At 40.0% G+C, this 15,586-nt stretch overlaps 1 protein-coding gene across 1 annotated transcript in view; it reads left to right on the forward strand.

The window, feature by feature from the left end:
- nbas (NBAS subunit of NRZ tethering complex) overlaps positions 1-15,586 on the forward strand; it is a 337,358-nt gene that overhangs the window by 128,469 nt on the left and 193,303 nt on the right. Inside the window, exons 28-30 of the mRNA XM_037537972.1 lie at positions 165-287; positions 2,009-2,111; positions 5,321-5,550. Of these exons, the coding sequence (XP_037393869.1) occupies positions 165-287; positions 2,009-2,111; positions 5,321-5,550 (456 nt within the window). The remainder of the gene's footprint in view (positions 1-164; positions 288-2,008; positions 2,112-5,320; positions 5,551-15,586) is intronic.

Genomic DNA, 15,586 nt, shown 5'->3' on the forward strand with positions numbered 1-15,586 from the left:
TATAAGGTTTAGTTACAACTGTGGTTCGGTGGTCTGGGTTGACTGTTGATGGATACTGGTACAACGTTACACAGAGTTGGAGATTCAGTCATGTATTTGTTGTTTGTTTGATTGATTCATGGATGATTTATTTATTCCTTCTTTTCCTTCTGATTGTGGGGCAGTGTTGTGGAGGTGTTGGAGAAGCATGGCCTGCAGAAGCCCATTGCATTTATCAGGAGCAGTCAGAGCAGTAAGGAGGAGGCTCACCAGCTGATGGTCAAACTCACTCGCCACACTGGACGCAAGTAAGATGCACCAACTATATCTTACCTTCCACAAACTGTCAAATCATTATTAAGGCAAGATTTCCCTTTCATATGACAGCTATCATGATTACTCTGTTAAAAGCTAACAGACTACTCCAAAAATATTTAGAATTAGGCTGGAATTGCAGCTTGCAAAGAACATTGCTAACAGGCGTGTAAAATCAAGCGCATAGCCATGCAGTCTTCATAGACAAGCACTGGAAGGTACAATAGGTCACTCTGAACAGTTCAGCGATTTAAAAATATTTTTTAGGTTTTAGGCCCCTTACTTTCCAGCGAAGGGCAAACGACAGAGCGCATACAAAGACATTTCAGAAATTTTATGCTTCAAACTATCTGTCATTAGTTTAAGGAAGGTCCTTTCCTGTTCCAGCAGGACTGTGCCCCTGTACATAATGTGAGGTCCATAAAGATAATGGTTTGGCGAGTTGGGTTTGGAGGAACTCCAGGGCACAGAGTCCGAACCTCAACCCCACTGAACGTTTGGTGGATGATTTGGAACGTTAATTACAATCTTTTTCAATACCGGTACTTGACCTCACTAATGCCCTTTTGACAGAATGGGCACACATTCCCACAGACACTCAAAAATCTTGTGGAAAGCCTTTGCAGAAGTGTGGAGGCTGTTATAGCTACAAAGGGGGTGGCAACTCCATATTAATTGTTTTAGAATGGGATGTCCAGCAGGCTCGTATAGGAGCGATGGTCACGTTTCTACATACTTTTGGCCATATTGTGTAAATCATAAGCTACTTGTATGTCTGTTATAATGCTTCAGGTGCACATAAGTGTGTGTAGATAAAGTATTTTATGATAACAATGGATTCCAGAACTGAAACTCTCCATTTTATAATTGATATTTTAATGAATTGGATGTTGATTTTAGGCTTGCTGGTTAATGATTATTTGATAACTAATAATAACCAGTTATTATTTTTAAATATTTGCCACAGCTTGCATCCCTAATATGTACACATATAAAATTAACATTGCATCATAAATGTTGCATATTTACCCCAATATTGAATGTCCAGCTAATTGAATGCCTGCTAAAATTAACCCTAAAAGAGTCCACAGACTCTGAGGCTGGTTTACATGGAGAAGCTGGTGAATTAGTTAACTTAATTTCAATTTCAAAGTTGCACGAAGCAATTCAAAGATAAAGTTGTTTGCAACAGATTTAATTCCTCCACTATTTAGCTGAATTAGCTCATATTTTTAAATATGAAATATAATTCTCGCTGTGCAAAGTCATCTGCAAAGTGTTATTTACATTTGCAAATTTTCAGCATTTTTCATCTTTGTGTAATTTTTCCAGCTGTAATTACTTTTCTTTTGTCATATTGAATTAGAAGGAAATCGTTTTCGACTGCCCTCTGTTTTATTTTCTTGTCCGTTGATATGATGAAATCACTCATTTTAAAAAGGATTTCTTTGACATGATCTCTCAATGCATTTCCTGCATTTTGTTTCATGAATCTTGGTTCATAAAGTTATGCCTGGCAGCCTTTGCGGCTGGTTTTCAACTTGGGAACGGACACTTTACATTACATTATGCAGCTTGATTAATATGTAGTTTCGTGCAAGTTTCAAGCGAGTAAAGCCAGCCTTAGAGTTTAAAGGGCTGACATGTTTACATTTGTTGCAACCCGCCGTCGGCCATGCGCGGCTTTCTGATTTGTGCTCCCTGCTGTGTTCAGAATCCCTCCGGTCAGCGAGAGTGTGTGGAGAGACTTGCTGCAGGATCTACTGGACATGCAGAGGAACGTCTACACTTGTCTGGAACCTGCAACCTGCCATGAGGTATTACACTGCCATTACATGTGTATAACACCTTTTGTTACAAACCTATTGCACAACATGCTGGAATTCTTACTCGTTTAATTTGCTAACAATCTTGACCCTTGCTACTGTTCTTGCTAGCCCTCATTACATTCCTCTCTTGTACTGCGAAGGGGTTTGTGTGTGTGTGTAAAAGCTCGAGAGCCCCTCTGGCAGAGTGTGAAGCGAGGGTTTTTGTGCACCAGTCGTCTGTAATTAAGCAGCATTCTATAACGATCCTGCTTTTGCCTGCCTCCATCGATTTCCTCATCATCGCAATCAAGGCCGGAGCAGTGAAAGACAAGCGGAGGTCACCCTCAACACTCAACCTCTGACTGCAATTTAGGAAAAAAGCTCTTACTCAAAGTTAAACTTAGCAGTATGTAGTTAATGAAGTATTCTCTGTTTCTTTTGTCTTCTGATTGCTGTGTGGACCCTGTTGATCTTCCTTAATGTTGTTTCTTGTTGGGCTGTGCTGGGCACAGTTACTCAGATATAGAAATCCATTTTGTTGCACTTTTTTTAGTAGTTGAATGAAACGCATGTAGTGAAATACATTTTGTCATGTCTTGTAACTTATTACCTCATGAAGCTCTTCTGATTCAGGACAGAGAGATTGAGAGAGAGAGTGTACACACACACACACACACACACACACACACACACACACACACACACACACATAAATACGTGCCTCCTTCCACTCATTCACAAGTTCACATGATTTTCAGAGATAAAGCTGCTAGGGCAAGAGTGCTGCTCACTTGATGGAGAGCTAACTGGCATGGCATGTTGGTGAATTGGATAGCGCTCTCGCCGCACAGCAAAAAGGGCCTGGGTTTGATTCCCCAGCAAGGTGACCGGGGTGCTTTCCGTGTGGAGTTTGCATGTTCTCCCATTCCTGCAGGCGCTCCCACAGTCCAAATGCAGGAATTTTAGCAATGTGTAGGCATGGCATTTATATGTATATATTTTCCCAAATCAGTACATAACAGAAAGGTAACATGGGTCTGCAGTTAGCTGGGAGATGGATTAGATGGAATGACAGTCTTTATGTTGTGTGTTTACTGTTTATGGTCATTGAGTTTAGCTAGCTTGATAGCAACCAACAATATTACCGTGCTGTGAAGATGTATACGCTGAAAAAGTATCTGATTTCCTCCAGTTTTGCATATTTGTCACTGTGAATGGTTTCAGATCTTTATACAAAGTGAAAAAAAAACTGTTAGTGCCATCTTTAGCACCAATAACTGCAACCAAATGCTTCCGTAACTGAAGATCAGTCTTTCACAATGCTGTGGAGGAATTTTGGCCAACGATGTTTTGCGAAATCACTTTAATTCAGCCACACTGGAAGTCTTTCAAGCTTGGACAGCCCGATTGTGGTGGCACAGCATCTCTGTGGGGTTCATATCAGGAATTTGATTAGGCTACGGCACCATTCAGAGGCGGACCGGCTCTTGATCCTGTGCTTCAGATCATTTGATGACTGTATTTTGTTACCTGTTTTCTCAGGCCGCCTTTGTCTCATGTTAAATTTAGTTTGAAGATCTGAAACAAAAGTCTGACAATAGAAGTGGGGGCAAATACTTTTTCACAGCAGTGCGCAACAAGGCTGGGATTTTAAAAGGTTGAATGTGTTGTGTTTTTTTTTTTTTTTTTTTTTTTTTTGTAACAGCATTGGATGTTCTCTTTTTGGGAAATTTGCATTTGTTGCTTTTAATCCCTTAAACTGTAAGGGTCTGTAAACGGCCCCACTTTCTTTAATGCATAACTTATAGATTAGTTGTGTTGTTGTTACTGCATAATGTATAGCATTTGCTGCATAAATCTTTAGTTTAACAACCCCATTATATGCATGAAGATTAAAGGGTTAAAAACACAGATTTCATTAGCAGAAATGGGTTAAATGGTTTGAAGAGAGGAGCTATTTACTTTTTGCCTGTTTGATGGACAGCGGGTCCAGCATGAGGCTCATCGCAGCACTGCTAATGAACTTGTCCAAACTTCAGTAACCATACACTGTCCATCCTCCCCTTGTGAGTTCTGTATTAGATGCAGCTCATTGGCTTGCAGATAGAGTAGGAGTTGATATTTCATTTGCAGCGTAATGGGAGTTAACCGCATTATGGTATTAGGTGCAGCGCATGCTGCAGATATTGCCTTCTCTAATGTGGATAGATGAAAGCGCTCACAGATGATATTTCCCTGCTTTATGTGGGCTGAAATGAAATACTGAAGTCTGTGATTAATAAAATATTCCTTCACTTTCTCTCTCTGTGTCTCTGGCTGGATAATTAACATGTTGTGGAATGTTGGGTGATTAGATGAAGGCAGGCTCTGTGCTTTGGGCTAGGTGGCGGGTTCAGCTGTTGCCTTTTTTTGTTGCCCGTGGTGACGCAGCATTGCGGGCCACGCAGCCAAATGTATTGGAATAAAGCTTTAACCCCTTAACAAGGCATGGGTAAAGTGTTTGTACGCACTTCTATAACCTAAGAAGAGGTCCATTAGTTTGCTTTGGATTCCCTGTAGTTACTGAATAATAAGCCCTTGTATAAAATAAACCGGGAGTTTTAAAGGGTTAGTAGTTTGGCTGCAGATCATATGTTTGTCCATAGTTATTGCAGTTTTAGCCTGTGCAGTTTTTCTGTTTTAATTATGTGCAGTGGTGCTTGAAAGTTTGTGAACCCTTTAGAATTTTCTATATTTCTGCATAAATATGACCTAAAACAACATCAGGTTTTTACACAAATCCTAAAAGTAAAGAGAACCCAGTTAAAGAAATGACACAAAAATATTGTACTTGGTCATTTGTTTACTGTGGAAAATGATCCAATATCACATATTTGTGAAAGAACAGCATTGCTAATAGAATGGGGTGCTCTAGAGCGGGTGTACATGAGCCTAAGGTCACCATGCCCAATGCCAGACCTCCGCTGGAGGGGTACAAAGGACCCCAACATTGAGCTGTGGAGCAGTGGATCTGCATTCTCAGCCTTTGGGATTTGCTGGAGTGATCCAGAACCAAGCGCCAATGTACCTGACCTCATTGATACTCTTGGGTCTAAATGCAGTCAAGTCCCCACAGCAGTTCTCTCTCTCTCTCTCTCTCTCTCTCTCTCTCTCTCTCTCTCTCTCTCTCTCTCTCTCTCTCTCTCTCTTTTTTTTTCTCTCTCTCTCTCTCTCTGTAGGTTTTTGTGGAGAGTCTGCTGTGTTCTGGTCGTGAGGAGAACGTGAAGTTGGCAGGTCAGCTGATGCAACGGAGCGCCGTGTCTCAGGACGTCCCGGTTAGTGCTGCGTTCAGGGGCAAAGCCACACCTCGTGTGGCGTACACCCGCAGTGTGGAACTGGTGCTGGCCTCCGCCCGTGAATACTTCAACTCCTCAGCCACGCTTACAGACCCCTGCATCAACCTGGCACGGTATGCTTCTTGCTTGTTTAGTTGCACTCGAACTGCTCGAGAGCTAATGGAGCTAACAAGTAATGGAAACACATGCACAGCAGTTAACGTTGTACATATTGAATGCCTAAATCCTGCTCTGTTACGGCTCCATAGCAGAATCAGATTTGTAGGTAAAAGTTCAACAATCCTCTGTTGCAGTAACAGTCAGAGTTTTAAATAACAGTCAAAGTTTTAAACGCTGCATCGTCGTCCTAACATCGAGGCTACCGGTTCGGTCAAATTGGGCAAAGAGTTTACTGTTTTCCATGAACATTTTGCGAACACTCACAGTTTCAGGAGGTTTCTGGAGGTTTCTGGATGAATAGTTACCATCGAAATGAACGGTTTACACAAAGTCGTTCAAATTTAACTGTTAGTAGAGAAGTTTGCCACAAACAAGGCCTTCCCATCTACTCCATCAGAGCGCTTTTCCTCTGCAGCAGGGAGTATCTGCTCTCAGATGAGAGAGAGCCTCTCACAGGAGCTCAGAAAGTAGCATGTAGCATTTATGTCAGAGTTTATTTGTATAGTGCTTTACCCCCTGTGAGCTTTGCCAGTGGTGGCAGCGGCAAGGATCAAACTCCCTAAAAACAAGAGGAAGAAACCTTTAGAGGAACAAAGACAAAAGGAGAACGCTTCCTCTTCTGGTCAACACTGGATGGTAAACAATAACAAAAGAGCAGGATGAACAGAGAATAAGGTTTTAATGTTAGTATAAAATATTAGATTAGATTAGGAGCTGTCTGTCTACACAGGTCACAAAGCCCTGTGTGAATTTAACATTTCAGTATAGATCATTTTTATTTACTTGATTAAAGGAAAACTGATTTAGTTTTATGTTTTATCACTGATACTTTGCACGCCCTTGGTTTTCAACAGTGGTGGACAGTAACTAAGTAAATGTAAGTGGTTACTGTACTTAAGTAGTTTTTTATGTATCTGTACTTTACTGAAGTATTTCTATTTTGGGCAACTGTTTACTTTCACTCCACTACATTTCAAAGTCAAATATCGTACTTTTTACATTTTGCAAAATCCGTTGTTTCTTTTGACTTGTGTGCATAAAAATGTAACATGTCAAAACGAAAGAAGCGCAAAGCAGCACACCAATCAGGGCACAGCGGTCACTTTGTTTAGAGCTTGTTTTGACCTGTGGGACATCCCGACACAGTGCAGCACACAGTTCAACGTCAGTGCACCAGCATAAAATTTTGGGAGAGTCTATTCAACATAAATGATGGAACTAACCCAACTTTGCGTAAATGGACCACAATATAGAAATATGTAACTATTGCCTATGTGCCTATGAACACTTTCATTTTATAGTAAATTTATTTTTGCTAGTTTATGTGTATGAGATACAGAGACCTACAGATGCAATATAAAATAAAGTGGCATTAAGTTGATTCATCTTTTGGTACTTTTACTTTTGATACTGAAGTACATTTGAAGGCAAACACTTTTCTACTTTTACTCAAGTGGAGGTCTAAAGTGAGGAACTTCTACTTTTACTGGAGTAATATTTCACCTTGGGTATCGCTACTTTAACTCAAGTACATGATTTATGTACTTTGTCCACCTCTGGTTTTCAATTTTAACAGGAAAAAAATGGAGCTATATTTATCTTTTGTATTAGCAAGAAAAGTCATTAAAACAGTAATACTTTGAATAGGTTATTCATCCTCATTGTTGGTTAGCAAATGCATAAAAACAATCTCAAAGTTTTAAATTTAAAGCCAATAGCTACATAAGAGTTATTTGGTAATTGATTCATAATCCGAAGAATTTATTGTTCATGTCAATAGATTATTTGACTCTTAAATTAGCCATTTGTTGCAGCGCTGCTGGACACACTGTTCTGTTTTGTCAGACATACATTTTGTGTAGTAAAGGGCAAAAATGGTCAGTTCAGTTTTTTTGCCAAACTATTTCTTGAATCTGTATCGTGAGAAATATTATTTATGGAGGGCCTAACCTCTTTCCATCTGATCTAATGTTGTTGAGTACTTCCTGTATCATTGTGACTTTGCGAGGTGCCTGCTGTTATCGATTTACAACACTTCTAAGTGAAAATGGACCAAAAAGTGGGCACATTTGCATTAATGTGAATGATGAAACACAAAGAAACGGTGCTGGAAGTGTCTCACCCTCCTGCCTTTAGAGCTCAGCCCTAAGTGTTTGCTTTTGTTATCACTGTAATTACTTGCTTTCATCAGACTCAGGATTCTCTACCCCTCTCGCTCACTCTCTCTCTCCCTCTCTCTCTCTCTCTCTCTCTCTCTCTCTCTCTCTCTCTCTCTCTCTCTCTCTCTAGCTCTCTCTCTCTCTCTCTCTCTCTCTCTCTCTCTAGCTCTCTCTCTCTCTCTCTCTCTCTCTCTCTCTCACTCACTCACTCACTCACTCACTCACTCACTCACTCACTTTGTTTCTCTCTCTCTCTCTCTTTCTCTCACTTTCTCTCCCACTCTCTATATGTTTCTCTGTCACTTTCTCTGTGTGTCTCGCTTTCTCTCAGTCTCACTCCCTATGTCCCGCCCCCCCCCCTCTCTCTCTCTCTCTCTCTCTCTCTCTCTCTTTTTCTCTCTGTCTCACTCCCTATGTTTCTCTCTGTCTCTCCCTCTCTCTGTCTCTCACTTTCTCTCTCACTCCCTTTGTTTCTCTCTCTTTCTCTCTGTCTCTCACTTCCTCTCAGTCTCACTCCCTTTCTGTTTCTCTCTCGCTCGCGCTCTCTCTCTCTCTCTCTCTCTCTCTCTCTCTCTCTCTCTCTCTCTCTCTCTCTCTCTCTCTCTCTCTCTCACTTTCTCTCTGTCTCACTCCCTATGTTTCTCTCTCTCTTTCTCTGTCTCTCACTTCCTCTCAGTCTCACTCCCTATATGTTTCTCTCTCTTTCTCTCACTCCCTATGTTTCTCTCTCACTTTCTCTGTGTGTCTCGCTTTCTCTCAGTCTCACTCCCTATGCCCCCCCCCTCTCTCTTTCTCTTTCTCTTTCTTTCTCTTTCTCTTTCTCTCTCTCTCTCTCTCTCTCTGTTACCTTTTTCTCTGTCTTTTCTCACTCTTTTCCTTTCCTTTTCTCTCTGTTGCACTCTCTCTCTCTCCCTCTTCTTTCTTCCTTTGTGTCTTTCTTTTGCTCTTTTTCTCTGTGTGTCTCTCTTTCCTGTGTTGTCGGGTCAGGCCTTGCTGAGCTGTGAGTTGCGTGGTTTCTCTGTAGAGGCTGTTAAATGGGGTAATGTGTGTTATTGGTTATTGTAAATAATTCTTGGCTGATCTCAGGAAGTGCAGCTCTGTCTCTGTGTTATTCTGTTCGCTCTGCTGGGGTGGTCTTTTTTCCTGAGTCAGTGAGGATCTGCAGTCAGACCGTGCTGACGGAGTCTGTACCTCATCAGGGTGGTCCTCAGTTTCAGATCAGTCAGTGTGCTCGGGTACTCTGCTGCACCGTCCTGGCAACCTGCCTGTGTGTGTAGTCTGTGTATGATTCTCTCAGATGTTGTGTAATTTGGTTCATTCTGATCAGATTGGTTTTGTTGAGTGTCACTGCATGTGTTAGTGTGTGTGACTATGTGTTAGACTACGTTTACACAGCAGGCAAAAGTGGCCCAAATCTGATATTTTGTATTTTGTTTGGCTGTTCACATTATCTTTTAAATGTGATGTGTATGAGACATCAGTCTGAACAGAGCAGCTCCTAAACTGCCCCGCATGTGCAGAAGAACAATGCTTCACATGTCGTGCTCGTCCAGAGGTAAACAGTCATGACGGGCAGCGAACGCTTGGCGCTCCCAGAGGGTTCAGTTTCATGTTTGCCAGCATCGCAGGAGGAATTATGAGGTTCCAATCCACACCCACAGTGTGTACGAGTTCACCGTAGTTCTTTGGTTCGATGGTTCCTTTTATGACCCTGCAGCCTCGGTCTCCTCCAGCTGCATGTGGCCTTTTCATTTGAAACCTCTTTAAACACTGAGCAGTTGTGATGAGTCTCTTCTAATTTTTATATAGAAGTATCAGCCTAAATGTTTCAGCAGCGCGAAATTATGACAAATGAGTTGGACTGACATGAAAGTGACATGAATTCTGATCTGGCTGTTCAGAGTCTCATTGCCGCAGAGCAGATACACATCAGATTTATGTACCACATATGAAAATGTCTCAAGTCTGAATTGAAAACGTCAGATTCAATGTGTTTTTACTGTTCACACCGACGCACGTCTGTGTTACATGTGGAGAAAAAGATCGGATTTGGGCCACTTTTACCTGCTGTGTAGACCTAGTGTTAGTGAGTGTTAGTGTGTAGTGAGGGGGCTGTTGTCTTTGCTGAACTCTCTGCAGTGCAAAGCTGTATGATGATATGAGTGAAGGTCACTAGTATTTAAGTGCTTCTAAAATTTGACATCTTTTTTTTTTTTTTGTATCTTCATAATGAACGTATACTGGCCTAATTCTGCTCTGTGTGTGTAGCTGATGGTGTTTTTGAGTAATTTTAACATATTTTTACGAAATTGTTTCAGTTTCTGACTGAAATATTTTTAGGTAAATTTTGGAATTTCTTCAAAAAGTATAATTTTATAGTGTAGAAAGTCCTGTATGCTTTTTCTCTCCTCACTCACTCACACACTCTCACTTTCTCTTCGTTTTCTCTTTTTCTGTTAGTTTTTCCTCACTGTTGCTCTCCTTCCCTCCATCTTCTGTCTCTTTCTTTCTTTCTTTCTTTTCTTTTCCTTTCTTTTCTTTCGTTTCTTTGTTTCTCTCATTCCCTTATTTTCTTTCTCTCATTCCCTTTCTTTGTGTATGTCTGTTTCTTTCTTTCTCTCTTTTCCTCCTGTCTCTGTCTCTCTTTTGCCTGTAGTCTCTTCTTTCTTTCTTTCTTTCTTTCTTTCTTTGTGTATTTGTCTTTCTTTCTCTCTTTTCCTCCTGTGTCTGTCTCTCTTTTGCCTGTAGTTTCTTTCTTTCTTTCTTTCTTTCTTTCTTTCTTTCTTTCTTTCTTTCTTTCTTTCTTTCTTTCTTTCCTTTCCCCATCTTTTTCTTTCTTTCTTTCTTTCTTTCTTTCTTTCTTTCTTTCTTTCTTTCTTTCTTTCTTTCTTTCTTTCCCCTGTCTTTTTCTTTCTTTCTCTCTCTCTCTCTCTCACTCTCTCTTTCTCATGCACTCTCTTGCACTCTTTCCGTCTGCCCTTCTCTCTCTCTCTCTCTCTCTCTCTCTCTCTCTCTCTCTCTCTTTCTCTTGCACTCTCTCCGTCTGCCCTTCTCTCTCTGTCTCTCTCTTTTTCTCTCTCTCTCTTTCTGTATTTTTGTTGTTGTTGCTGGGGTAGTTTTGGGTGGGACAGCAGTGGGTAAGTGGGTCAGTAATTAGGCCGTCATCTGTTCACTGATGGCCAAACCAAATCAGCCTCTCTCCCGTACTCCATCACACCCATCCAGCATCTCTGTCAGCCCCTTCTCACACACACACACATACACACACACACACACACACGCGCAAACTCGATGTCAGTGTTGTGAAGGACAGAATAACTACAGAGCGGCAGCTTTAATGGACTAGTTGAAAGGAAACAGAAATTTTCAGGTTAATGTGAAAATAATTAGGCCTGTCAATCTGCGAATGTGAGAGAGGGAGGAGGGAAATGGAGGGACTGATTGAAAGGTTGAATAGAAGATGTGAACAATGAAGGAGCGACTTGAGAGGCACAAAGTGACACACTCAGCCTTCCCTGCTCAAACGAGTGTGTTTCTGTTTTAAGAAACATCTTGGGGGCTGGTTTGGGGCTCTTTAAATGTGTTTAGAGCAAAACGCTTTCATATATTCTGTTTAATGGATTTCTTTAAGCTGTATGTTCTGAACCTCTTTTTTTTTCTTGATGTTTGAAAATCAAGAAGTGAAAGACCTAGCAGTTATCTATAGGTTTGAGCAATCTCAATTTGGCATACTTTGACCTATTTTTTAAATTTTTTTTATTTATTTATTTTTTTGGTTGGAAATCAAATTTCACCATAATGTATTGTTCTTCTTGCAGAACCTTTCCTCTGTTAGTTTAGACTCTGTATAGACCCCCAGGTAACATGCAATGGGTATATATGTATGAGGGAAGAAAGGTAGCCTTTTTATGTATCAAAGAACAAATTACAGCCCCCTTGTTAACTTTGCATCATCCTCAAATGGATCACAGGGGATGGCATTCATCTTTGTAGTATAATTAACCAGGTTTTTCCTTATAGTGCCTCTGTTCTTCAGTGATTTGGACCTAAATTTTAAAGTACAAAGAGCTGCAGATCTCTCTTTAGATAGCAGGGATGTGCATGGGTACTCAGTATGCCATATTCTAATGTACATTCTAAAATCACTGAGTATTTGTAACATTTCATTATTGGAATAAAAAGGAAATATACAAGAGAACAATTCAGGAGAACACCAGATTTATGTTTTAGCAGGACTGTAAAATGTTGCTCAGATTTGTGAGTAACTGAGGTGGGTAGGTTGGCCTAAACCAATACTCAAGTATTAACACTTGGGTAAATTATTGACTCAAGTAAAAGTAGACGTGCCTTTTCAAAAAGCAACTTGAGTAGAAGTACAAAAGTATTGAGTCGTTAACTCAACACAATAAATCAGAATCACAACAAATAATTCAGACATGCTTGCAAAACTGTGCAGAATTTAGCAAAAATTACTACTAAAAATAGTAATACTGCAACATGACCCTCAGATCATCATTATACCTCTGATATACTGCAACATGACCCTCAGATCATCATTATACCCCTGATATACTGCAACATGACCCTCAGATCATCATTATACCCCTGATATACTGCAACATGACCCTCAGATCATCATTATACCTCTGATATACTGCAACATGACCCTCAGATCATCATTATACCTCTGATATACTGCAACATGACCCTCAGATCATCATTATACCCCTGATATACTGCAACATGACCCTCAGATCATCATTATACCCCTGATATACTGCAACATGACCCTCAGATCATCATTATACCTCTGATATACTGCAACATGACCCTCAGATCATCATTATACCTCTGATATACTGCAACATGACCCTCAGATCATCATTATACCCCTGATATACTGCAACATGACCCTCAGATCATCATTATACCTCTGATATACTGCAACATTACCCTCAGATCATCATTATACCCCTGATATACTGCAACATGACCGTCAGATCATCATTGTACCGCTGATATACTGCAACATGACCCTCAGATCATCATTATACCCCTGATATACTGCAACATGACCGTCAGATCATCATTATACCACTGATATACTGCAACATGACCGTCAGATCATCATTATACCACTGATATACTACTATGTGACACTCAAAACAATCATTATACCACTAAAATACTGCACTATGACCCTCAGATCATAATTGTACCACTGATTTACTACAGTGTGACGCTCAAAAAAATCATTATACCAGTGAAATACTGCAGCATGACCCTCAGATCATCCTTGTTCCCGGATATACTGCAATGTAACACTCAGAATAATTATTCCACTGAAATACTGCAACATGACCCTCAGATCATCATTGTACCAAGGCTACACTGCAAAATGACACATCAAATCATCATTATAGCCCTGAAATACTGCAACATGACCCCTAAAATAATCAGTAAAGCACTTAAATACTGCACCAGGACCCATAACTCATTATAGCCCTGAAATACTGCAACATGACCCCTAAAATAATCAGTAAAGCACTTAAATACTGCACCAGGACCCATAACTCATTATAGCCCTGAAATACTGCAACATGACCCCTAAAATAATCAGTAAAGCACTTAAATACTGCACCAGGACCCATAAATCATTATAGCCCTGAAATACTGCAACATGACCCCTAAAATAATCAGTAAAGCACTTAAATACTGCACCAGGACCCATAAATCATTATAGCCCTGAAATACTGCAACATGACCCCTAAAATAATCAGTAAAGCCCTGAAATAATCCAACATGACCCCTAAAATAATCAGTAAAGGACTTAAATACTGCAACATGACCCATAAATCATTATAGCCCTGAAATACTGCAACATGACCCCTAAAATAATCAGTAAAGCACTTAAATACTGCACCAGGACCCATAAATCATTATAGCCCTGAAATACTGCAACATGACCCCTAAAATAATCAGTAAAGCACTTAAATACTGCACCAGGACCCATAAATCATTATAGCCCTGAAATACTGCAACATGACCCCTAAAATAATCAGTAAAGCCCTGAAATAATCCAACATGACCCCTAAAATAATCAGTAAAGGACTTAAATACTGCAACATGACCCATAAATCATTATAGCCCTGAAATACTGCAACATGACCCCTAAAATAATCAGTAAAGCCCTGAAATAATCCAACATGACCCCTAAAATAATCAGTAAAGGACTTAAATACTGCACCAGGACCCATAAATCATTATAGCCCTGAAATACTGCAACATGACCCCCAAAATAATCAGTAAAGCACTTACATATACTGCACCAGGACCCATAAATCCTTATAGCCCTGAAATACTGCAACATGACCCCCAAAATACTCATTAAAGCACTAACATACTGCAACATAACCCATAAATAATTATACTGCTGAAATAATGCAGTGTAACCCTCAGAATAATTATACCACTGAATTTGCTTAAAAAAAACATCACTGCCAACAAAATCTGCGTACCACTGAAATACTGCAGCGTAACCCATAAATCATCATTATACCCCTGAAATACTGCAACGTGATTGCAGTAAGCTATTTAAGTTTGTACTTTTGAAGTGTGCTTGTACATGGAGCTACTGGCTCACTCGTTGCTGTATGAATAGAGCTCGCACTTCCTTTGACACTCTGTTCCGACTGGGTCACAGAGACCTTTCAACAGCTCTTGAGATGTTTTTACACATTTTTGTTGAGTTTTTGGTGAGAATCTATTCCAACCACCCTTCAGGCCTTCTCACCTGCCGTCTGGATTTCCATGCTTAGCATTCAAAGAGATGCATTAAATTCTCTCGAGTACCTCCGCAGTGTCTCCAAAAACACTCTGTTGTGACTTTTAGTGCCAAATGTGCATTTTTATTTTGCAGTTCAGCTCAAAATATATTGGGGACTAATGACCTGACAGCCTCATGGGAAGATTTAGATTTTTTTTTTCTTCCCAGTGACTTTGGTTAGGCAGGTCCTCACCCAGGAATACAATGAAATGTGTTAATTAAAATAATACTCTGAATTGTATACATACCTTTTTTTCATTTTCCCCAAATATGTTTGTTAATGGCAAATGAGTATATAATGTAATGATTTTAAGGAGGAAAAAAACCCTCTGTAGCACTTTCTTTGAATGTCATGTTTATAAGCATCTGTAAACACATTTATAACATGTTATAATGCATTCATATGGCGTTATAAACGTGGTCATAAATATTTATAAAAATGAAAAAAAAAAAAAAGACAGTGAATTGCACTTTAGTGCCATGTTCATTATACATTAGTTGTTAATAAAATGCATTCTAAGTAGTGTTAATAACATGTTATACTGTCAGTCCCAGCTTGGAGAGCATAAAGTAAGGACAAATACAAAGTTTATTTACGCCTTGGGATTTTAAATATTTTATTTCTCACCGCTAGTGCTGTTTGTGCTACATCTTCGATCTTGAATTATTGCTACAGTGTGCTTTTCTTAACCAGAGCTCTCACTTTAAATGTTACATTACCTCACGGCGAAACAAATACCCATCAGCCCCTCCCCTGAACACCCTCTGACGTCACACTGAGTGTGAGGTTACTGTAGAGTGAAAGCCTGGAGAGGGAGAGGCAAGGAAGGTAGTAGAGTCCTGTCATTGTAATTTGCTCCCTCACTGGTTCTAATGTCAAGCGCTAGAACCCTATACTCTGTAGCATCACTACACTACATTACACTAATGGTCATTTCTGCTAGCATTCTATTGAATATGCAGTGTTAAGTTAGTACCAAGCTAACGGTGGTGTACGTTGACTTT

This window comes from Pygocentrus nattereri, chromosome 4, assembly GCF_015220715.1.
Source record: "Pygocentrus nattereri isolate fPygNat1 chromosome 4, fPygNat1.pri, whole genome shotgun sequence".
Lineage (NCBI taxonomy): Eukaryota > Metazoa > Chordata > Actinopteri > Characiformes > Serrasalmidae > Pygocentrus > Pygocentrus nattereri.